Genomic DNA, 25,607 nt, shown 5'->3' on the forward strand with positions numbered 1-25,607 from the left:
AAATATTTTTCTTTTTTAAATCAACTCAAAATGATGTAAAAACAACAAATCTTGCTTATCTTGATTCACCTTAGCCTAGAAGTGGAGACACTGGGTCGATTTTTTCGAGATATACATGCAAAAGTTTGGTAGAAAAACCGCTGACTTCTTTCGTTCCTCATGTAGGTTGAACGAGAACATCCATTGTATTTTTTTGGGAAAGCTTCATTAGAATTTCAGTGAAGGAATTTGATATTTATGATGTTTCTAGGCAAAATACAGTTGCCCATAATAGTTTGACACTTACGGAAAACATGTTTATAAATAGTTTTTGTGGATTTTTTGGCAAATATTTATAACTTTGTTATGTGGTAAATTTATTTTTTGGTATGATTTTATTTTGTTTTATTTATTTATTTATTTTTTTATATATATATTTTTTAATAATTTCATGGAGGATAGGTGACTGTGGTGTTTCTTATTGTTTGGTAAATGTTTTAGTAAGCATCCATCACAACATTATTGCCTGGCCACATTTTGTATTACACATTTATTACGAAATTTGGCAGTGTGAAACTGCCAGTTTTATATGTGTGAATACGTATTAAATAGCACCTGTCTAACTGTCGAAGTATAACTTCACCTCTTCATACTTCATTTTGTACACCAGAATCACCTAAATTGTGTCCTAAAGGCTGATTTTATATCTCAAGTTACCCCCTGAAAAATTGCTGCCAGGGCTGCCAGTTTTGTCAATAAATAATTTTTTTTTAAGTTCCTTTTGTAGCCAATGGATAGGGCTACTTGGTCATTACCACAGATTTGACCCTTGAAGTAATGCCTATTTCTGGTGAATTTTTGAAATTGCGGCATATCATGTATGCTGCTGATGATCCATAAAACAATTGTGGCATACAATGTATGCCGCTGATGCTGTAGAGGTTAAAGTGTAATGAAAAATAGACATTTGGGAATGGTTGCTAAGGGGAGATTGTATGAAGGAGTAATTGTGCCAACAGCACTTTATGGGGCAGAAACATGGAACACAAGAGAGGAGGAGAGTTTGAATGTGTTTCAGATGAGGTACCCAAGAAGTATGATACGGGTTACTAGGCTGGATAGAGTGAGAAATGAAGTGAAGAGAATGGGGGTGGAAAGGGAGTTGGGAGATAGGGTTGATGAAAGAGTACTGGGATGGTTTGGACACAGAAAAATTGCGTGAAGAAAGATTAGTAAAAGAGGTATGGAAGGATGAGATAGAAGGAGTGTACATAAAGGGGTGACTAAGGATGAGATGGATGGATGGGGTAAAAGGGGCATTGGGAAAGAGGGGAATGTTTGGTGAGGAAGGATGGGTGAGGACAGAGGATGGGAGTGAATGGAGAATGGTTGTGTGTAGATGATGCTCTGATGCATGAGAGGGGTGGGGGATGGGGGGTGAGGGAGTATGTGTGAAAAATAAATTGTTGCAGCCTGAAGGGATTTTCCCCTGACTTCTCCATTTCTGCATGAGGGGATGGGGATGGGGGGTGGGGGGCATTTAATGAAGCAGCCTTGCTGTGGATGTATTATGACCTAGGGCAGTGGATGAGATGCAGGGATGACCCGTCATCCAGGAGGAACCAAGATAAGAGGGAGGGAAGGGGATGGATGGGAGTGGAGTATGTGGAGATAGAATGGGTGGGAGTGGTTTTTATGACTTTTTTTTTTAGCTACTTCCCTTGAAAAGGAGAAAAAGTCTTTGCTATATGTATGTAAAAGGAAACAAGTTTGAAAGTAGTAAGCTTATTGGATTTGTTTTGACTGTCTGCCATCTACCTATGAAAGGAAATGCTAGGATTAGGGAATAAGAATACAATCATGCAACACTTACGTGGGTTACATAAACACTCCATGTATGTTGGGTTGCAGCTGGCAACTCTGGTGCCTTCAAAGTGGTGACAACTGCGGATGTTTTCATTTCGTATGATGTCAGGGACCTGTAACCTTGTTCAGGGAGTTGAACACACTTGCCCAAAGACTTGATGGTCTGCATGTGTTGCCGTGCTTCCTCAGGACTAAGGAGATATAATTATCAGATAACTTGCCATATCACTAAAACTAACTACCTAACTTGAAGTCATTTAAGGCAGCTTCAAACTGGACCAATTTTTGCCAAACATTGTGATTTTTTTTTTCTGAATAGAAAGGACTTCAGTTATATTTTTCTGCTTTTTGAATATCCAAATGTCAAATTTGGATTTCTCCCCACCTTCTCCTTTTCTGCATGAGGGGACGGAGAGGGGGGGTTGCTGATTTAATGAAGTGGCCTTGCTATGGATGTGCTGTGTCTTGCGACACTGCCTCTGACCCAGGGCAGTGGACAAGATGCAGGGATGACCTGTCATCCAGGAGGTGCCAAGATAAGAGGGAGGGTGGAGGGGAGTGGAGTGTATTAGGGATGGAATGGGTGGGAATGGTTTTTATGCCTTTTTCTTTTTGGCCACCTCCCTTGTAAGGAGGAAAAAGCCTTTGGTATATGTAAATGTCAAATTACTTTTGCATCATATACCAAGAAATTGAATGACAAACTAAGACAGGGTAAACCTTTCCAAATTTTGAGACAATGTTGAAATGTTCTCTGGGAAGTCCAGAATAGTGTAGCCAAAGTTTTCTTCTAGCTATTCAAATTTATGATGGTTGGCAAGAATTGGCCACATGTAATGCGGTCTTTACTTTTGACAAGATACAAAACTGTAAGATGTGCTGCTTTATAGAAACAGTAATTTGTACATATCTATATACCAATAGGCTTCTTCCCCATTATATGGGAGCTAGCCAGCCATAGACTGCACCTAACCCCACCTATCCCACTCCCATAATAGATTATACAGTTTCTAATCTTCAGAGGTCTGGTAGCATTTCAAATGTTAAAATGCCAAGACCAGAGAATTCTATTTAGTTCAAGACAACACCTAAACTTGAACACTTTGGCCCAACCAAGGAATACACCCATACTTCATCCATCCAACACCCATTTTGTTGTCCCTTTTATTTTAGCTCCTCAGGTCAGAGGCAATGCAGCAGGGCACAGCACCTCCACAGCAGGACCCAACAGCCTTAGTAGGTTTACCCTTATTGCTTCATTATATGGCAACCCTTCCATCTCATCCACTCCGGAAAATAAAGAGCAGAAAAGAAGAAATGCCTTCAGGCCACATAATTTCCTCTTCCATTCACAACTACTACTCTTATCCTCTCCCTTCCCAGTTCAACAGAAATTCATCTAGCTCTTCACCCTATCCAGTCACCCCCACTATTCCATACTCTTTTTGTTTGTCCTTCATCACTCATGCTTTTTATATGTCCAAACCATTCCTCTAAGAATAAAAAAAACTCTAGCAATGAAGCCATTCACTAGTATTCAAAACATTGAAAATATGTCTCTAAATACACTAACCTGTAGACTTTGAGGGCAAATGAATCCTGAAGGCGCCTGACAGTCCGCATCTTGAGGGCCAAGTACATTGCTGTGGGACACTCTCCTGGGATGTCACTAAAGTGATCATGACCTCTTGTAGTACTTTTTCTTCTTGGAAACTCAATGTAGGCCCTAAGTTTACAGAATTTGAATTACCAAAACCTTATAAGGGGGAAGAAGCCTATTGGTATATAGATATATATGAGATCCTTAAACAATAAAACTGAAGTCTATGCATATCAAAATCCTAAAAAGCACACAACTGTCATAGAGGAAATTAGTGCACCAACCATATTTCTGCCTTAAAATCTACTAAAGTTTTCCTTGACCTATGAGCTCAATGTCTAAAGAACCAACCAGACTAACATCATCCACAGATAATTCATTCACCCCCCGCCGCCAAAAAAAAAAAAAAACACTCCCAAGGCAAGCATGAACTGCACTAATGTATCTATATTTCAGTCACTGCCCCACTAAAATGCTACCAATACAGAAACAACCTGGCCATGGACACCAGTTACCCAAGACTTGACGACCACACAAAAAACAAGAACATACTACCTCACACTCACTTTCATGACACTAACACAAAACTTCTTCTCTGAGTGACTTTTGGTGGAAGCAGTGGCTATGGACCAAAGACAGGCACATCAAATGATGGTTTTCCAAGACTAAAGACTCATCTCCTTTATGTCATTTCCAAAACCCATGAACATCCTCACCTCCATATGGAGGCTCTATGAGTTGAAGCTCTCAATCTATTTTGATTGTAATTCTTCCTCTTCACATAAGAGTTGACAACTGCTCTCCTACTACTACCACTTATGAGCCAGAGGCACAAACAGTCCCACACTAAAGGGGGTTCCACACGTGCATGCTTTACCGTAGGCTTGCCAGCACAAACCGGTTTGTATACGGACTCCCGTGTGTGTGGACGGGAAAACGGTATGTAGTAAACAGTATAAAAATGCTAAAATAAGCTCTTCGTCAGGCATGACTACCACCACCTAGACCTAGAAATGGACTGACGATTGTGCATACTTTTTTGTAAAGAGTGGACACGCAGGGGTGTTCCGTATAGTTTGCACAAACTCGTAACGCGCAAGTAAGTCGCTGCGTCTGGAACCCCCTTAACACAATACAAACAGTCCAAAACTTCTTCACAGATCTCTCTGGACTGGCCCAAGGATTGTTATCAACCACTGTGGAGCTGCAGGTTTCCAGTGAACATGATGATACAACAATTATCATCATTCAATAGTGGTAAGGAATTAATGCCACTATTTAGTACTCTTTCTTCTGCTTCCACCAATTCATCTTGCCCCACAAACCATTTTCACACAGTACTTCTTCAAAACATTATAATCTTTAATATTTTGGCAGTTAGCTGCTCTTTGAGGCAGCTAAGCATGAATGCTTTTGTCGGAGCCTTGGGATTTAGGGCTATATACCTTTACTGCCATCAAATATTCACTCTTACTAAGACTAAAACTGCCATCCACTAAGTTCTTGCACACAGGGACTAGCACCAAAGTCCACTCAACCACTAATCAATCAGTTGCCCCTGATCTCTCTTGCAGAAGACCTGCAGCCTCAAGGAAGTCAGCAACAGTGGGAACAGAAGTCACTTAGGGAAGAGATATTGTGTTATCTGAGGATTACCATATTTTCCGGCTTAAAATGCGCATCGGGTTATAATGCGCACCCATGCACTTCGTTATCTCAGTACACAGATAGCGCGCACCGACGTATAATGCGCATGCCCGATCACCATCTAGCGAGAGAATCGAGAACCAATTTTAGTTCCACATCTCAACACTCCGTGGCGCTAGGCTTGGCAAAGATGGCCTACCCTAACCCAGTCATCATGGTCATGCCAGTCTTGTCCAGTTCCCAGTTCCCGTCATTCGGGATTCCCATCATCATGATCATACTAGTACATGTCATATCATGATCTTTATGCGAGATAAATTTAACTTTTTTTCTATTTCAGCTATATTTATTACAACAACGATTATTTCAAATAAAAAAAATTCATTTGTCTTTCTTTTCTTTTCCCGGCTCCGTCTACATGGTCTATCATGTATGCATGTATGGGCTCTGCTTGCTTGCTGGCATATGGCTAGGGCGGCTGCATCTACTCCTCACTGCTCATCTACTATCATCCATCCTCGCTCGATTGATCCATCTGAGCATGTTTAGGGCGGGCATTTTTGGGTGCTTGGTCATGCTGGCCATGGCATGACCAACATGACCAAAAAGGTCTAGGCGCCTAGTGAGGTTTTGTGTATCCTCAACTCAACACGAACGGCCAACCTGAAGTGTTTATGGGACCCCTGGCCTAGACTAGGGCGGGGGATAAGTAAAGGAAACAAAGACGGATATAAAATATTTTGTGATATTACATCATGAAAAACAATTTGCATACATTTTATTTACAACGGACAACAAAGGCAACAGGTAAGAAAGCTGACGAAGTTGGTCCAGACACTCAAGCTTGAAGCAAACATCACAGGACAGTTGAGTAAGCTGACAGTCCAAGCCAGGTTCTGAGAAATGGAACACTGTGTGTCTTAATTGGCATTGACACATCCTATTGTTTGCCCATAACATGAAGCACACAGCTTGTATCAAGCATGTCAAGACAAAACATTGCAAGCTGGCAATAGCAATTGGCGCACAATCAAAGTTCACAGTTGGTGACTAAAATCAACACATTTTAATTGTTCAGTAATGTCACTGTTATGATAAAAGCAATCGGCACATTATTCAGTATTGTCCAAGCACTGAAAATTAATCAGCACATTGTAAAACAAAAAACACGCATAATGTACGAATTCCACAATAAATACTAGTATAATCTGCATGCATTTAAAAGTTTTTAGTGTCCGATCGAATGGAATAGAAGTCCACAACGAAAGTTCACAGGTGCGATAAAACAACCAGCACAATGTTCAGTAATGTCCTAATGCACAAATTCCACTAAAATAATTATATTTTATGCACTTAAAATCCAAAATAATTGTCCGAATAGAATGCAAGTCCAAACTATATTGTCCAAGATTAACGTATTTCGGAATCTGAGAATCCCATGAATTCTTCGTCCTCCGTATCGTCGTGGAAGAGATCAGCGAGAACAGCTAGATCTGCTGACGTAACTTGCATATCCTCATGATCCATATTATCATCCTCCTCCGATTCAGCATCTGTGGTTGACAGGAGTTGGAGACAGCATTTCAGATTTTGCGAAACTGTTCTGAATGCACGAAATTGTCACTTTTGACCACGACTCTAAAACCCAGTTGCTGACTTCTGCGTATGTTGCTTGTCTTTGTCATCCCGTCTTTGTGAAAGAATGTTCCCCTGCGACCATCCAGTTCTCCCAAATCGCACGAAGCTTGTCTTTAAATGCCTTGTTGACACTGATGTCCAGAGGTTGGAGAAGTTTCGTTAATCCACCAGGTATTATCGATATCTTAGAGTTCATTTTCTTCAGGTGATATTTCACTGAGTCACATTTGTGGGCCGTCATTGAATCCAACACCAGCAGCGAAGTGGACGTCTTGAAAAAACCACCTGGTCTCTTGATGTAACAGTTGTCGAGCCATTCGTGCATCATGTCTTCGTCCATCCATCCCTTGGGGTTTGCTCGGACAACGACTCCAGCCGGAAACTTCTCTTTTGGAATTGTCTTTCGTTTGAATATTAACATTGGCAGTAGCTTCTTCCCCGATGCAGTACAGCTCAGCACGACTGTAAAACTTGATTTCTCATGCCCGGTTGTCTTTATTGGTACCATCTTCTCTCCCTTCTTTTCTACTGTGCGATGCATAGGTATATCGAACGTTAAAGGAACTGTCCATATTGATGATGTGGTCGAGTGAAATACCATGTTCTTGTATGACATCCTTTGTGTACGACCGAAAGCTTTCTAACTTCTCTTCCCAATCTTTTGGTTGTTTCTGACAGACGGTAGTGCGTTGCCTGATGGAAAGTTCTTTTCTTCTCATAAACCGAAAGCACCAAGAGGGACCTCCGTGGAACTCGCTGATGTTCATTTCTTCTGCAGTGGCCTTAGCTTTCAGACGAATTGAAATTGTTGATATTCCTCTGCCGGCAGCCCGCTGTTCATTTACCCATGCCTCCATCCGGTTCTCTAGCTCTGGCCATCTTGCTTTATCACCACGGAACGCCTTCCTGGACTTCTTGGTTTGTTTTAGCACATCCTCTTGTTTTCACCAACCTCTGATCACGGATTCGGTAATGCCGTATTCTCTTCCCGCAGCTCGATTCCCATGTTCCTTGGCAAATTGAATGACTTTTACTTTGAAGCCGGCTTCATAAGTCTTTCTTCTTGTGGGTGGCATCGTTGTCTTCTTGAACTTGGCTTTGTCTTCTCGTCTGTGTGGCTCCTGCCGGGTATTTGTCTATAACGCAGTTTTACCTCGGTATTTATATCATGTGAACGAGGTTACATGGAGAAGTATTTTTCATTGGTTAGAGCCACCGCTGGGAAATCTGTTGATTTGTCACTAAATTAAGTGTCAGTTTAGGCATCAATCAGGACACAACTAAGAAAAAGTCGGAACTACATGTACCGGTATATAACTCATGTTGTGCGTTGGTCCCTTATTACTTTGTAGCTTAAATAGTTTGTAGGAAATATGATCTAAGAAAAAAGTTTATTGAAAGTAAAATATACAGAAAAATTTCGGGAATTTTACAGAAAATGTATCATATGTATGTATGTATGTATTTTATATCTTGAGGAAATAATTCGTCTTTACCATTTTTGATTTAATACTGAAACAAACTACAGACTGTTTCGTTTTAGCTTTGAACCTGCAATGACAGTGGTGAAATAGGACAGTCTCTCATCGAGGTGACGTTTAGTTAATATAACTCCCGAAAGAGGGTGTTGTAGTCAGGTGTTTGACATGAGTTTATGAACGGCCGCAACGGAATTTGTACCATACCTAAAGTGAGGCAACAAAGCCAACATAAAAATTCAAACTAGGATGCTGTGAACATGGGCAAATATCATGAATATTGATCATGTTTCATGGTGTTTAGGCCTATTAAAACATGAAAAATAAGATTCGATAGATATCTACCTATACCAAATATTTATATAGCCCATGCTGGCATATTCTTTCATGTCACCATGGCTGTTCTTCTTGTTCTCACGGAACGTCACGGAGAAGTGTGCCGTCCCGACTTTGTGACGGCCAACATCGTCACGTTGTTGTGAAAAAAATTACACACACAGCTGCAGAATTTTTATCGTAGGCTGTAGATAATGTGCACCACCGGATAACGTGCACTCCCCATTTTTAGGCCCTTCCAACAGAAAAAAGTCACGCAATATACGCCGGAAAATACGGTACTTGAGTGGGGGCACTGTAATATGAGGTGTTGTGTGTCTTCAGAGTGGTGTTTACATCTGGGGCAGTTTGAATACATACTCTCCTCAATAAGCAAACATTATTTTGCTGTCCCTTCTTCCACACACTTTTTCACAGATTCCAAACATTTGTCAGATTTGCCTGGTAATTGCATTTTTATTTCCCTTTATTACTCAATTTATTAATTTTCACCCCCTTTCTGCCCACTTTTCCCCCCTTCTAATTCTCCATTTTTTGCCCAATACAAACATTACTCCAAAGCCTTAAACTACTGTTACTTATCGAGTTCTTAAGAATATCAAATATAATCTAAAAAACTGCTGGTGTTACAAATGAACTGCCTTACTTGGTTCCCATATAGTTGATCAACATATCTTGTCCACACTCCTTCAACATCTCCCGCAACTGACGATCATACACAATACCCATTTCTGCAGGCAACCTTGAGACAATGACAGTGGAAAATGGGTCATGCCCATTTAGTTCTCGGCACATTTCCTTCTCATACTCATCTGGGACGTATCTTCTGAAGTAATGTGGGTAGCAAGCTGCTGCTAGTAACATCTGCAAAATATACACTCGAGAATCTCACAAGGAATATCTACAAGTATAAATACACACACACAAAAAAAGGGGCTGTTGCTGTTGTGCCAAATCAAAATATCCACAAACACTACCAAACAAATCATTAGTCAATTTAATTCTAACTTTAATACCTTTAAAATGAGGTACTGATTCTTCTTGGGAGGATTCTGTCTGTTGACTGGTGTTATCTTTAATTTCTCAAGTCGTTCTGTGATCTCTTTCACAAGAGTGTGAACTTCATGTAATGCCTTCAGTTCAACATAACTTTCTCTTGCCCAGTTTTTTTCACTCACACGACCAGTCTGCGTAAACTGCCCACTAGAATGGTAATTCTGCCACACCTATAAGAATAACAAATTTTCAGAAAATTTAGTCACAGAAAATTTTTAATATGTAAAAATGAATACCCTGTTTGGGGTACTGGCTGCATGTTTGAGGTAAAGGTGGGACTTCATCAGGGATGCGTTATGTCACCCTGGCTGTTCAACTTATACATGGATGGGGTGGTGCGAGAGGTGAATGCAAGGGTAGTGGGTCAGGGATTGGAGATGGTTAAGGAAAATGGAGAAAAGTGGGAGGTGAGCCAGCTGTTGTTTGCGGACGACACTGCGCTTGTGGCAGGATCGGAGGAGGGATTGAGGAAGCTGGTGACAGAGTTTGGGAGAGTGTGATAGAAGAAAGCTGAAGATAAATGTGGGTAAAAGTAAGGTGATGAGATGTACAAGGGGTGAAGGTGGCAGTAGACTGGAAGTGAGCATTAACCCGCAAAGTGTTTAGTACGTATATATACGTTCGGGAGGGAAAGTGTTTAGTACGTATATATACGGATCATCTTTTCTTTTACTTCACGGCACCTAAACTTGTAGAAATGGTTCAAGATGTCTTTTCTATTCCTAAATATGATTTTGAAAGCTCACTCTGATTTTTATTGTATTGCTGTGGTCTATTTCATTGAATGTATCCATGACCACGAGTGATTTATTGAAGAAATAGGTATTTTTATAGAAATATATCAGTGGTGTCATGATTACTTATCAATATACTCAAAATCCTGTTTTAGTAGATCAGCTATTTTTATATTATTCCAACTTGAATAGCAATTTCAAGGTATTTTGTGTTCATGCGTAGAGTCATCGTCGGTTGTGTTGGCACCCCTGCGGCGTGATAAGCCGGCCATGCATGCTATCCAGACGCACTGTCACATCTTCCCTGCACGCACGTGTTATCCTGCACCATGCCCCGGGGCTTGACATCGGCGGAAATAGAGAGTGTTCTTTATGACGATAATGTCACAGTTACAGGATTTTTTTTTCCCCATGGCCATTTATAAATAGGTAAACTTGAAAGTTTAGAGGTACAGGAATTTCCTCCCTATGGCTGTTTATAATAAGGAAACCTGAAAGTTTACAGGCACAGGATTTTTTTCCCCTATGGCCATAGGACTGCGTATTTGCGTGTTCAACAGTTTACAAAGGGATTACAAAGGCGGGAGCATGCCAACAGGAGACCTTTTGGTCCATTACTAGGTCGGATGTGGGAAATATATATATATATATATATATATATATATATATATATATATATATATATATATATATATATATATATATATATATATATATATATCTGAAAAAAAAAAAACTGGTCGGCAGTTGTAGGTACATTAGCCAATACACTTTTCCCTATGTAAGCATCAATTGCCACATTATCTGTGCTGTGTTTTCATTCACATGTGCGTTCATATCATTCACTCATTCATTTCTGCCTCGGAACCTGAGTCCTTAGTTTCCCAGCCGTAAGGATTTTCATGGGATATGCTACAGTCCAGAGGTAATACACAATTATCTCTTAGATATACTTGTAAAATTGGGATGTTATGTGAACTGTACAGTAGCAGAGCAATACCAAATTGGTCGGCAGCAAATGCAAAGACACGGAAGCTACATAATAAAATGGGAAAATGTGTGGGGTACCACACCCCACACAGCAGGCAGACGAGAGCGGGCGGGCTGTGGTATGCAGGAGTACCAACATAAAAAACATCAAATTGGTATAATGGCTTATTTGAGCAGCTGTGTACAATTTTTTTGTTGTTGGTGTTAGAAAACATGTTATGCTTGTGCAATGAAGGGATAATATTGTGCTACTTATATACACATACAGAAAATATAGTCTGTACGAGCGCGATAAATTTGGTACTATGATATGACTCTATAGTCATATCATAGTACAAACAATCCTAAGATATATTTTACAAGAAACTCAAACTAAACAATATATAGTCACGGAAGAAGCATTCAAAGTGTGTCGGAAATAATAAATAAGAAGCGGAGATTGCATAGTACTATTCCACATGTTTCGTCTTACGCAGCACCACTCTAGTATTGCAGCCAGGCGTGAAAGAAATCACAGGAAATGACAGCCTACAGGAAACACTCAGATATCGCATTTATATTATTGAAATCAGCTATTTTTTTCCAATTTTATTAGACAATAATATTATTTGGCCAAAATCCAACCCCACGTGACCTGTTTCACTCCTATAAAGCAACACTGTACGGGTTAAGGGAGAGCAACTGGAGGAAGTGGATAGTTTTAGATATTTGGGTGCAAATGTGGCAGGAAAGGGTGGAGTGAAGGTGGAGGTAGAATGTAGATTGAGAGAAGCGAGTAAATCCCTTGGTGGTTTAAAAAGTGTAATGAGGAATAGGAATCTGGGAATGGATGCTAAGAGGAGACTGTATGAAGGAGTGATTGTGCCAACAGCACTGTATGGTGCAGAAACATAGAGCATGAGAGAGGAAGAGAGAAGGAACTTGAATATGTTTGAGATGAAGTGTCTGAGAAGTATGATGGGGGTTACTAGGCTAGATAGAGTGAGAAATGAGGAAGTGAGGAGGAGAACAGGGGTGGAAAGGGAGCTGGGAGATAGGGTGGATGAAAGAGTATTAGGATGGTTTGGACACATGGAAAGAATAAGTGAAGAAAGACTAGTAAAGGAGGTATGGAAGGCAGATGTGGAGGGAGTGAACATGAGGGGACGTCCCAGGATGAGATGGGTGGATGGGGTGAAGGGGGCTTTGGGGAAGAGGGGAATGTTGAGGAAGGATGGGAGAGGACAGAAGACAGGGTTGAATGGAGAATGGTTGTATATGGATGATGCTGTGATACATGAGGTGGAATGGGTGGGGGGATGGGGGTGAGGGAGTGTGTGTGAGCAAAAATTTTTGACGCAGCCCGAAGGGATTTCTCCCCGTCCTCTCCTTTTTATGGGGGGGACGGAGAGGGGGGGGGGGTGTCGCCGATTTAATGAAGCGGCCTTGCTGTGGATGTGCTGTGGTCCTGCGGACACTGCTTCTGACCCAGGGCAGTGGACAGGGTGCAGGGATGACCCGTCATCTAGGAGGTGCTAAGATGGGAGGGAGGGTGGAGGGGTGTGGAGTGTTTTCAGGGATGAAATGGGTGGGAATGTTCTTGTTGCCTTGTCCCTTTTTGGCTACCCCCCTGGTAAGGGGAAAAAAAGCCTTGGTATATGTATGTATGTATGTATGTATAATTTGCATTGTCGTATGCAGCTGATACTTTAGGGACTCTATGGGGTGCCCCAATGGACCAGAGCCACACATCACTTTGTCTATGTTATACTGTTCACTCCCCCTCTTAATACCGTCCCCCTGTGGTACGGAAAGAAAGAATAGTCACTGAGTCTTCCCATTCAGGATGTACAGGTGGCTAACAGGACAGAGTGATGGGACTAGGAGTCCTGCTCTCTGTAATCATAAGGGGTACAAGAAATCAAGGCATAAGAGGGTCTGGGAGTTTTTCGAATAGATCCCTAAGTTTTGGGTCTTTTAATGTGTGTGGGTAGGCAGTATGTTTGCAAGAAGGAAGATGGATGTTGGCATTAAGTGATACTAAGTTGAAAGGGAGGAGTGATTCTGAGTTTGGGAGCATAGTGGGGAGGGCGTCGGGAATGAGGAGAGGATGAGGGTAGGAAAGGGTGGCTCTACTAGTAAGTCAGGAGATAGGTAAGCATGTGGTGGAGTGGAAGGAGGTTTCTTCAAGGTTAATGTGGATGAAAGTGAAACTGGGAAGGGAGATGTGGGTTTTTGTAAGCACACATGGGCCAATTAGTGAGAAGAATGTGTAGGAAAATGATGCTTTTTAGATAGATTTAAATTAGTGCTTAGAGAGTTTAAGATCTCAATGCTAGGGTAGGGGATGAACCAATGGACAGGTTGGCTAGGAAGTGTGGTGAGCCAGATAAAAATCATAGAAAAAGTTAATGATGAAGATATGTTTAAAAAGTTGATGATGCTGTAGGAAATGGATAGGTTTGGGTGAATGGGGTTGCATGTGGCAGGAAAGGGAGGAGTGAATGTAAATTGTAGATTAAGAGAAGCAATTAAATGTCTTGGAGGATTATAAAGTGTCATGAAAAATTGGCATCTGGGAATGGATGCAGAGATTATATGAAGGGGTGATAATGTCAACAACACTGTATGGGGCAGAGACTTGGATTTTAAGAGAGGTAGACAGGAAAAATTTAAATGTGTTTGAGGTGAAATGTCTGAGAAGTCTGGTAAGAGTTATGAGATTGGATAAAGCGAGAAACAAGGTAAGGAGAGGTGGGGTGGAAAATGAGATGGCAGATAGGGTTGATGAAAGAATATTGGGATGGTTTGGACACAGAACGAGTAAAGAAAGATACGGAAGTCAATGAACTTGAGGGGATGATCGAGGATGAGATGGAGTGAAAGGGGTGTTGAGCAAGGAAGGGAGATGGATAGAGATAAGGGTGTGTGGAGGATGGCTGTGTATAGATGGTACTGTGATACAAGGAAGGGTTGGGGGTGGAGGGGTAGGGAGTAGCTATGTATGAGTAGTATTTTGACACAGCCCGAGGGGATTTCTTCCCATCTTCTTTCTGCATGAGGGGATGGAGAGGGGTACTGATTAAATGAAGTAGCCTTGCTGTGGATGTGCTGTGTTGTGCTGCATTGCTTCTGACATGGGGCAGGGGGCAGGATACAGGGATGACCTGTCATCCATGAGGAGCTAAGATGAGAGGAAGGAAAAGGTAGTGGATGGGAGGAAAATGGGTGTGAGTGGGTGCTTGTCTTTTGACTTTGCTACCTCCCTTGTAAGGGATAAAAAGCCCTTGGTATATAGACAGATAAATGAATATTAAGTTATATGAACTGACACACTCAAATAGTACACATGAAGGACAGAACAAATTGCCACCAGATGTAATCAATCCCCCTCCTCATCCTATCTATACACCAATGGCCTCTTCCCCCTTATGTGGGAGGTAGCCAAGTCAAAGTCCACACCAACCATGTCTCCCTCTTACCTTAGCTCCTCATGGATGAAGGGTCATCCTTGACTCCTGCCCACTGCCTGGTTCAGAAGCAATGCAACAAGACACGCTCCTCATCCACTTGACATAAATCATACAGCAAATGAGAAAAACATCCCTAAGGGCTACAGCATCCTTTTGCCCATTCATAATCTTCTCCCTCCAGTCTCTCTTATCTTAAATACTTTTTCTCTTGTCACCAATGGATTCTTATTTTGTTGATGGGCACTTCTAGTCATTCACTGGTTTGGCACACAAATAGATTAACTAGAAAGAATAAAGTAACCCTTCAAATTAAAATAAATTTTCTACTTGTTCAGCCCATTCCTTACCTTTTTTACCTATCCATTCATTTATTTCTATTTCTTCTATTCATTCATTTCTTTATTCTTATTTCTACCTATTCTTATTTCACCTACCCCATCTGGGGTATTGGCTGCATGTTATTGTGGCAAAGTAGCATGCAGTTGATACTTTAGGGTCTATATGGGGCGCCCCTACGGACCAGAGCCACACATCATTTTGTCTATGATAGAGGAAAACTCTGTTCATAGAGAAATGATGACACTTTTATACTACGACCGTCCCTCCGTTATGCTGTCCCCCAACCCCTTGTTACTGTCCCGTACCATTTCTCTGAATATTCATTTCCTGGTTTCGCCGACTCTGTGGTGGGGGAAGAGAATGCTACCACCAAGTCTTTCCTACTACCTGTAGCCCCAAAAGGGGACATTCCTAAAATAAGAACAAAAGGTATAAGAGGGTCTGGGAGTTTTCCAACCAGTACCCTAAGGTTTGGGTCTTTTAATGTGCGTGGATGTGGTACAGATGAGAGTAAAAGGGAAGAGATAGGCAGTATGTTTGTGAGAAGAAAGATGGATGTGCTGGCTTTGAGTGAAAATAAAATGAAAGGAAAGGGCAACTGTGAGTTTGGGAGTGTAGCTGGGAGGTACTCAGGAGTGAAGAGGGGACGAGGGAGAGAAGGGGTGGCTATACTAGTAAGTGAAGAGATAAGTAAGAGGGTAGTGGAGTGGAAGGAGGTTTCATCAAGGTTGATGTGGATGAAGGTGAAGCTGGGAAGGGAGATGTGGGTTTTTGTAAGTGCGTATGGACCTGGTAGTGAGAAGAGCGTAGAAGAAAGGGAGGCTTTTTGGGTAGATATAAATGAGTGTATAGAGGGATTAGGGAGAAATGTCAATGTAATTGTATTGGGAGACCTTAATGCTAGGATACGGAAATGAGCCAATAGAAGTGATTGGGAAGTATGGAGTTCCCGGTAAAAATCGTAGTGGAGAAATGATGGTGGAGATGTGTCTTGAAAGAGAGTTGATGATAGCTAATACAGTATTCAAGAAGAAAGTCAAGCATAAGTACACATGGGAGAGAGTGGTGGATGGAAGGGTGGCAGATAGAGCATTAATGGACTATATAGTGGTGACCAGGAGTATGATAGGAAGAGTTAAGGATGTACATGTTCTAAGGGGAGAGAGTGGAGGAATATCAGATCATTTTCTGATGGAAGGTAAAATGAGAGTGGAGAATAGGTGGAGAAAGAGGAAAAAGACAGAAGGTAGGGAGGTAAGTGAACTCCTTAAATGAGAAAAAAAAAGGAGAGTGAATTTAAGAAGAAACTGAAAGAGGAGTGGGAGGGAGTAAAGGATAGAGTAGAACTAGGAGTGGAGGAGGAAAGGGGATGGTTCAAGGAGGGAGTCGTAAGGTGTGCAGGGATGGTGTGTGGAACAAGGAGGGCGGGAGGAAAAAGAAGGAAGGGTAGTGAGTGGTGGGATGAGGAAGCAAAAAAATGTGTAGAAGAGAAGAAGCAAGCATTCATAGAGAGGTACAGAGTAAAGAGAAAGGAAGTTAAGCTTAAGATAAAGGAAGCAAAGAGGAGAGCAGATGTGAAATGGGGTAAGAGTATGACAGAAAATTTTGAAAGCAATAAAAAGAGGTTTTTAAGGAAATTAAAAAAGAAAAAGGCAAATCAAGTAGAGAGAAAAAGGTAAAAGGTGCAGATGGAGAGATGATAATGGAAGAGAAGGCAGTGAGAGGAAGGTGGGCAGAGTATTTTAGGGAGTTGCTAAATGTGAAGGAGGATAGGGAGGGAAAGGTAGTTGCAGTGGGAAGTGCTAAGAAAATGAGAGTGATGAGTGAGGAAAATGGAGGAGAAATAGGGAAGGATGAAGTGAAAGCAGCTGTTAAGATGATGAAAGCAGGTAAGGCACCTGGTCTGGATGGATGCCATGCAGAATGTCTGAAGAAAGGAGGTACAGTGATGGTGGACTGGCTGGTGAGGTTGTTTAATGTTTGTTGGAGAGAGGGTAGAGTGCCGGAGGACTGGAGGAGTGCCTGTATAGTTCCGCTTTACAAGGGAAAGGGGGACAAGTGTGAGTGTAGTAGTTTCAGAGGGATCAGCTTGTTGAGTGTAGTTGGGAAGGCGTATGGGAGGGTCTTGATTGAGAGGATTAGGAGAGGAACAGAGGGAGTAATTGGTGAGGAACAGTGCGGGTTTAGGACAGGTAGGGGTTGTGTAGATCAGATCTTTGTGGTAAGACAGATATGTGAGAAAGCTATAGGAAAAGGTAAGGATGTTTTCTGGGCTTTTATGGATCTGGAAAAGGCTTATGACAGGGTAGATAGGAAGGCACTGTGGGAGGTACTGCAGATATATGGGATAGGAGGAAAGCTGTTAAGAGCAGTCAAGAGTTTTTACGAGAGTAGAGCTTGTGTTAGGATTAGAAATGGAGAGAGTGAATGGTTTGAGGTAAAGGTGGGACTTCGTCAGAGATGTGTTATGTCACCCTGGCTGTTCAATCTTTACATGGATGGGGTGGTGCGAGAGGTGAATGCAAGGGTAGTGGGTCAGGGGTTGGAGATGATTAAAGAAAATGGAGAAAAGTGGGAGGTGAGCCAGTTGTTGTTTGCTGATGACACTGCGCTTGTAGCAGCATCAGAGGAGGGATTGAGGAAGTTAGTGACAGAGTTTGAGAAGGTGTGTGAAAGAAGGAAGCTGAAAATAAATGTGGGTAAAAGTAAGGTGATGAGATGTACAAGGGGAGAGAGTGACAGCAGGCTGGAGGTGAGCATTAAGGGTGAAAGACTGGAGGAAGTGGATAGTTTTAGATATTTGGGTGCGAATGTGGCAGGAAAGGGAGGAGTGGGGGTGGAGGTAGAATGTAGATTGAGAGAAGTGAGTAAATGCCTTGGTGGATTGAAAAGTGTAATGAGAAATAGACATCTGGGAATGGATGCTAAGAGGAGGTTATATGAAGGAGTGATTGTACCAACAGCATTGTACGGGGCAGAAACATGGAACATGAGAGAGGAAGAGAGGAGTTTGAATGTGTTTGAGATGAAATGTCTGAGAAGTATGATAGGGGTTACTAGGCTGGATAGAGTAAGAAATGAGGAGGTGAGGAGGAGAACAGGGGTGGAAAGGGAACTGGGAGATAGGGTTGATGAAAGGATATTAGGATGGTTTGGACACATGGAAAGAATGAGTGAAGAAAGATTAGTAAAAGAAGTATGGAAGGCAGAGGTGGAAGGAGTGAATATGAGGGGGCGTCCTAGGATGAGATGGATGGATGGGGTGAAAGGGGCATTACAAAAGAGAGGAATGTCTGTGGAGGAAGGACGAGAGAGGACAGAAGATAGGGGTGAATGGAGAGGGGTTGTGTATAGATGAGGCTGTGATACATGAGGGGCAGTAGGTGGGGGGTGAGGAAGTATGTATGAAAAAAAAAGTTGACGCTGCCCAAAGGGATTTCTCCCCGTCTTCTCATTTTCTGCATGAGGGGACGGAGAGGGGGGTCGCCGAATTTATGAAGCGGCCCAGGGCAGTGGACGGGATGCAGGGATGATTCGTTATCCAGGAGGTGCCAAGATAAGAGGGAGGGAGGAGGGTGGAGGGGAGTGGAATATATAGGAAATGGAATGGGTGGGAGTGGTTTCTATGCCTTTTTTTGTGGCTACCCCCCATATAAGGGGGAAAAAGCCTTTGGTATATGTATGTATGTACCTATTGATATTTTGCATAAAAGAAATGTTAACAAACCAAGTAAGTATTGAGGATGGCAAAGCAGTCTGAGAAAGATCCATAAGCCCATGACACTTTGGACAGATAGGCATTTAGTTCATCTTGAAAGGGACGAGCATGGAACGGTTTCAGACAAAGTCCTGCAGCTGAAAAAAGAAAAAAATATATATATATAATAAAATAAATAAATAAATAAAAGTAAAATAATCTTTTAGGTTAGTGAGAATCCCTTTACATAAAAAGAGGATAAAAATAAATACGTAAAAGGAAATAAATTAAAATAAAAAACAATACTTTGGAAAAAGATCATTAATGGTTTTCACTTTGTGGGGATGGATACAGTGAGAATGGAGATTGTGAGGCAGTGAACATGGCAGGAAAGAGCTATCAGGTTGGGTTAATGAAAAATGTACTAGGGTGGTTTGGGTATGTGGGAAAAATGAGTGAGGGAGGAGCAAGTGAGGAAAGGATGAGTGAGGAAAGATTGGCAAAAAAGAGTGTTGAAGGCCTGAGGTCAAGACTAAGAATAAGATGGATGGATGGAAGGGATGAAAAGGGCCTTGGGTACAAGAAAAATGTCTGTTGAGAAAGAAAGTGAGAGGATAAGGCATAGGTGAGACTGAAGAATAGTTGTGAATGGATGATAAACTGACATGACCTGAATGGATTTCTTCTCGTCCATTTTGTAAATTCCTAAGTGAACGAGGGACAAGTCCTTGTTCATCTAATCTCAACAATAAAAAAAAATTGCCACAGTATACTTACAGATGATAATTGCTTCTCTTAAACAGCCAAACAAGTGTGCAAATACGATGAACTTCGAAAGGTGTGGATCAAGCGGCAGATGAGCCATGATGCGGCCTAAATAGGTCAAGTCTCCATCCATGTCTGTGACTAAGCCCCTATATTTCACACCTAATGCACACATCTGAAAGTAAATCCTTTTCTTAAAACAATGCACTAGTGGCATAATCAGAACTGTGCTGGTCTCGCATTGGCTTAGCTGTGGGTTCAAATCCTACACTCCTTTCCAATTCCCAGCTGTGCACAGGGCAAAGGTGTTGCTATGTGTCTCCTGGTGTAAGCTCCTCACCTTCTTAAAGCACTACCACTCTTTTAAATTATTCATTTTTATTAACTAAAACATTGCTTCTGACCCAGGGTACTGAGTGCAATGCAGGGATGACCTGTCATCTAGGAGGTGCCGAGATAAGAGGGAGGGAAGAGGGTGGAGGGGAGTGGAGTGTGATAAGGATGGAATAGGTGGGAGTGGTTTTTATGCCTTTGTTTTTTGGCTACCTCCCTAATAAGGGTGAAAAACCCTTTGGTATATGTACATACATACATATACCAAGGCTTTTCCCCACCTTACAAGGGAGGTAGTCAAAAAGAAAAAGGCATAAAACCATTCCCACCCATTCTATCCCTAAATACACTCCACACCCCTCCACCCTTCCTCTTATCTTAGCACCTCCTGGATGATGGGTCATCCCTGCACCTGCACCCTGTCCACTGCCCTGGGTCAGAGGCAGTGTCGCAAGACACAGCACATCCACAGCAAGGGTGCTTCATTAAATCGGCGACACCCCCTTTCCGTCCCCCATGCAGAAAAGGAGATGGGGAGAAATCCCTTCGGGTTGCGTCAAATTTTTCTCATGCATACTACCTCACCCCCCATCCCTCCACCTATTCCACCTCATGCATCACAGCATCATCCATATACAACCATTCTCCATTCACCCCTGTCTTCTGTCCTCTCCCATCCTTCCTCAACAGACATTCCCCTCTTCCCCTTTCACCCCATCCATCCATCTCATCTTAGGACACCCCTCATGTTCACTCCCTCTACATCTGCCTTCCATACCTCTTTTACTAATCTTTCTTCACTCATGCTTTCCATGTGTCCAAACCATCCTAATACTCTTTCATCAACCCTATCTCCCAACCCCCTTACCACCTGCGTAGAGCCGGTGGCCAGGGCTGGTTGCCACCGTTTGGCCCCCGACTCTTGGGGTTGGGGGGTGGTCCCACGACATAGACGCTGCGGCTCCAGGACAAAGAATTTTAGATGGCATCAATTCAGATAGGCCCCACCACAGAACACTTCTCATAACATTAGACATTAGTAAAGCTTTTGATGCTATCCCCCGCCACAACCTAACAAATAAAATATATAACAAAGACATGCACAATAACACCAAAAGATGGCTGGCCAATTATCTGGCAGGTAGGAATGCTTACGTGTCATATAATGGACAATCATCGCACATCAGAAACATTAAGAATGGAGTACCACAGGGCTCTGTTCTATCCCCCACACTCTTTAATCTATACATGCATGACTTACCCACACCAGACACCTCAGAAATACAAATCTCTTCCTACGCAGATGACATAACAATCACATGCACACATCATAACACAGACAAAGCTGCAGAAATAATCCAGCCATACCTTGATACACTCAACACATGGTTCATCACAAACAGACTCAAAATAGCTCCAACAAAATCTACAGCAACACTTCTCACCAACTGGACAAAAGAACACAAATACATACCTCATCTCTACATCAACAACACTCTAATACCACACACAAACACACCGAAAATTCTTGGTGTAACATACGATACATCCATGTCTTTCAAACAACACATCACAAACATAAAAAACAAATGCACACCTAGACTTAATGCACTTAAGTCAATCACTGGAACAACATTTGGACAAAACAAAGAAACTAATACAACAATATACAAACAATGCATACGCTCAGTGATGAATTATGCGAGTCCTGCATGGGCTCCTAATCTCAGTGAGACACACCACAACACCCTTCAAATCATACAAAACAAAGCCCTAAAAACAATTACAGGCTGCACAAATACAACACCTACACTATGAAACAAAAGTCCTCAAAGTCAAGGACCACCTCGACATGAGAGGCACACAAACACTTGCCACAGCCACCACAAACACATCACACCCACTACACTACATAGCAGAACACCCACACACACCAAGAAACATTAAAACAACACCCAAAGACCTGTATCACACACAGATACTCTCTTCTCTTCCTCCACAACCACCAAATACCAGCCTCCGGAAACATATTCATAATCATATCACTCACCACTCCATTACAACACTTAAAGACAACACACTGCTGCATTGCTGCATACCAGACCCCCTGATATCCACCCTTCTGAATCCTCTCTCCCATGTTATGACAAAGTCCTCCTGGCCTGATTGCAGTGCAGACTCCTCACAGCACTTCTAAGCTACCAGAAGAGGCTGGATGACCGCACTGTGGACAACTGCTCAGGATGTAACACTTCACCCCATACTATTCAACACATAATAGAAGACTGCATTATATACAATCACGCATGCAAACAACACAACATACACACAGCTATTCACACAACACAATACCCGACATCTGGAAACATGGTAAAATAATCACCATTCCAAAACCGAACAAAGACCCAACAATCCCAACATCGCACCGCCCAATCACACTTCTCTGCACCCCCTCTAAAGTCATTGAACGCCTAATACTTAAACTTGTCACACCATATATTCCCCTTGCTGACTCACAACACGGTTTTAGGCCACTACACTCCACAAACACTCTTCTGACAAAACTCACACAAAGAATTTTAGATGGCATCAATTCAGATAGGCCCCACCACAGAACACTTCTTATAACATTGGACATTAGTAAAGCTTTTGATGCTATCCCCCGCCACAACCTAACAAATAAAATTTATAACACAGACATGCACAATAACACCAAAAGATGGCTGGCCAATTATCTGGCAGGCAGGAATGCTCATGTGTCATATAATGGCCAATCATCGCACATCAGAAACATTAAGAACGGAGTACCACAGGGCTCGGTTCTATCCCCCACATTATTTAATCTATACATGCATGACTTACCCACGCCAGACACCTCAGAAATACAAATCTCTTCCTACGCAGACGACATAACAATCACATGCACACATCGTAACACAGACAAAACTGCAGAAATAATCCAGCCTTACCTTGACACACTCAACACATGGTTCATCACAAACAGACTCAAAATAGCTCCAACCAAATCTACAGCAACACTTCTCACCAACTGGACAAAAGAACACAAATACATACCTCATCTCTACATCAACAACACTCTAATACCACACACAAACACACCGAAAATTCTTGGTGTAACATACGATACATCCATGTCTTTCAAACAACACCTCACAAACATAAAAAAACAAATGCACACCTAGACTTAACGCACTTAAGTCAATCACTGGAACAACATTTGGACAAAACAAAGAAACTAATATAACAATATACAAACAATGCATACGCTCAGTGATGAATTATGCGAGTCCTGCATGGGCTCCTAATCTCAGTGAGACACACCACAACACCCTTCAAATCATACAAAACAAAGCCCTAAAAACAATTACAGGCTGCACAAATACATCACCTACAGACCATTTACACCATGAAACAAAAGTCCTCAAAGTCAAGGACCACCTCGACATGAGAGGCACACAAACACTTGCTGCAGCCACCACAAACACATCACACCCGCTACACTACATAGCAGAACACCCACACACACCAAGAAACATTAAAACTACACCCAAAGACCTTTATTACACACAGATACTCTCTTCTCTTCCTCCACAACCACCAAATACCAGCCTCCGGAAACATATTCATAATCATATCACTCACCGCTCCATTAACACACTGAAAGACAACACACTGCTGCATGCCAGACCCCCTGATATCCACCCTTCTGAATCCTCTCTCCCACGTAAGGACAGAGTCCACTTGGCCAGACTGCGATGCGGTCACCACCCAGCACTTCTAAGTTACCAGAAGAGGCTGGACGACCGTGTTGTGAACAGCTGCCCAGGATGTAACACTTCACCCCATACCATACAACACATAATGGAAGACTGCATTATACACAATCATACACGCAAACAACACAACATACACTCTATAAAGGATTTGTGGGAAAACCCAGTTTCGGCTGTGGCCTTCCTTGGGGAGACGGGACTGCTCGGACAGACAGTCTAGGGAACGACAACAACAACAACAACATACACTCTATAAAGGATTTGTGGGAAAACCCAGTTTCGGCTGTGGCATTTCTTGGGGAGACGGGACTGCTCAGAGAGACAGTCTAGGGAACGACAACAACAACAACAACGACAACTCCCTTACCACCCCTGTTCTCCTCCTTACCTCCTCATTTCTCACTCTATCCAGCCTAGTAACCCCCATCATACTTCTTCTGGTATATGTATGATATATTAACTAAAATCTGCTGTACTACATACATTGATATGCATATGTTTACATTTCTTTATCATATTTCACACTACTTGTACCTCCTCTCTTGTAACTATTGTAATGTTACTGTAAAATGTAAAACACCACACACTCAGTATTACGGGTCCTGACATAGATAAGAAAGTGTAAGAAATACGATTTATCAAGACATGATGGGAGGTTAAGCTCATCTGTCACCATAAAAAGATAAGAGGATTTTGCAAGGAATAACCATGATTTCATAAACTAAGAATGCCAAAATCAAGTAAGAAAAGAATAAATTCTAAAATATAAAAGTACTTTATAGTACCCGTCTGGGGTATTTGGCTGCATGTTATTATGGCAAAGTAGCATGCAGTTGATACTTTAGGGTCTATATGGGGCACCCCTACGGACCAGAGCCACACATCATTTTGTCTGTGATAGAGGAAAACTCTGTTCATAGAGAAATGATGGCACTTTTATACTAAGACCGTCCCTCCGTTATACTGTCCCCCCCAACCTCTTGTTACTGTCCTGTACAATTTCTCTGAATATTAATTTCCTTTTTCGCCTACCAACCCTGTGGCAGGGGCAAAAGAATACTGCCACCAAGTATTTCCACTTGGATCATAAGAGGCGAGAAAAAAGGGACAGGGAATGGGACCAGGCATCCTTCTCCCTGTAGCCCCACAGGGGACATTACTAAAAAAGTAAAGACATATGAGGGTCTAGGAGTTTTCCAACCAGCACCCTAAAGTTCGGGTCTTTTAATGTGCATGGATGTGGTACAGATGAGAGTAAAAGGGAAGAGATAGGTAATATGTTTGTGAGAAGAAAGATGGATGTATAAGCTTTGAGTGAAACTAAGTTGAGTGGGAGGGGCAAGTGTAAGTTTGGGAGTGTAAGTGGAAGGTTATCAGGAGTGAAGAGAGGGCAAGGGAGAGAAGGGGTGGATATACTAGTAAGTGAAGAGATAGATAAACGTGCAGTGGAGTGGAAGGAGGTTTCCTCAAGGATAATGTGGATGAAGGTGAAACTGGGAAAGGAGATGTGGGTTTTTATAAGTGCATATGGGCCTGGCAGTGAGAAGAGTGTAGAAGAAAGGGAGGCTTTTTGGGTAGATTTAAATGAGTGCATAGAGGGATTGGGGAGAAATGTCAATGTAGTAGTACTGGGAGACCTTAATGCTAGGGTAGGAAATGAACCAATTGATGGAGTGGTTGGGAAATGTGGAGTTCCAGGAAAGAATCGTAGTGGAGAGTTGATGGTGATGTGTCTAGAAATAGAGTTGTTGATAGCAAATACAGTGTTTCGGAAGAAAGTCAAGCATTGGTACACATGGGAGAGGGTGGTGGATGGAAGGGTGGTAGAGTGTTAATGGTCTATGTAGTGGTAGGTAGGAGTATAATAGGAAGAGCTAAGGATGTTCATGTACTAAGGGGAGAG

At 42.1% G+C, this 25,607-nt stretch overlaps 1 protein-coding gene across 3 annotated transcripts in view; it reads right to left on the bottom strand.

Moving 5' to 3' along the window:
• The window catches only part of spn-E (tudor domain containing 9 protein spindle E), a 99,407-nt gene that overhangs the window by 41,970 nt on the left and 31,830 nt on the right, over positions 1–25,607 (bottom strand). For all 3 annotated transcript variants that reach the window (XM_076204836.1, XM_076204838.1, XM_076204835.1), the window contains exons 14-19: positions 19,590–19,752; positions 18,843–18,970; positions 9,561–9,770; positions 9,191–9,408; positions 3,419–3,571; positions 1,853–2,036 (exon numbers count right to left, since the gene is read on the bottom strand). In XM_076204836.1, the coding sequence (XP_076060951.1) occupies positions 1,853–2,036; positions 3,419–3,571; positions 9,191–9,408; positions 9,561–9,770; positions 18,843–18,970; positions 19,590–19,752 (1,056 nt within the window). The remainder of the gene's footprint in view (positions 1–1,852; positions 2,037–3,418; positions 3,572–9,190; positions 9,409–9,560; positions 9,771–18,842; positions 18,971–19,589; positions 19,753–25,607) is intronic.

This window comes from Oratosquilla oratoria, chromosome 21 (assembly GCF_046742065.1).
Source record: "Oratosquilla oratoria isolate Oo_2021 chromosome 21, ASM4674206v1, whole genome shotgun sequence".
NCBI lineage: Eukaryota > Metazoa > Arthropoda > Malacostraca > Stomatopoda > Squillidae > Oratosquilla > Oratosquilla oratoria.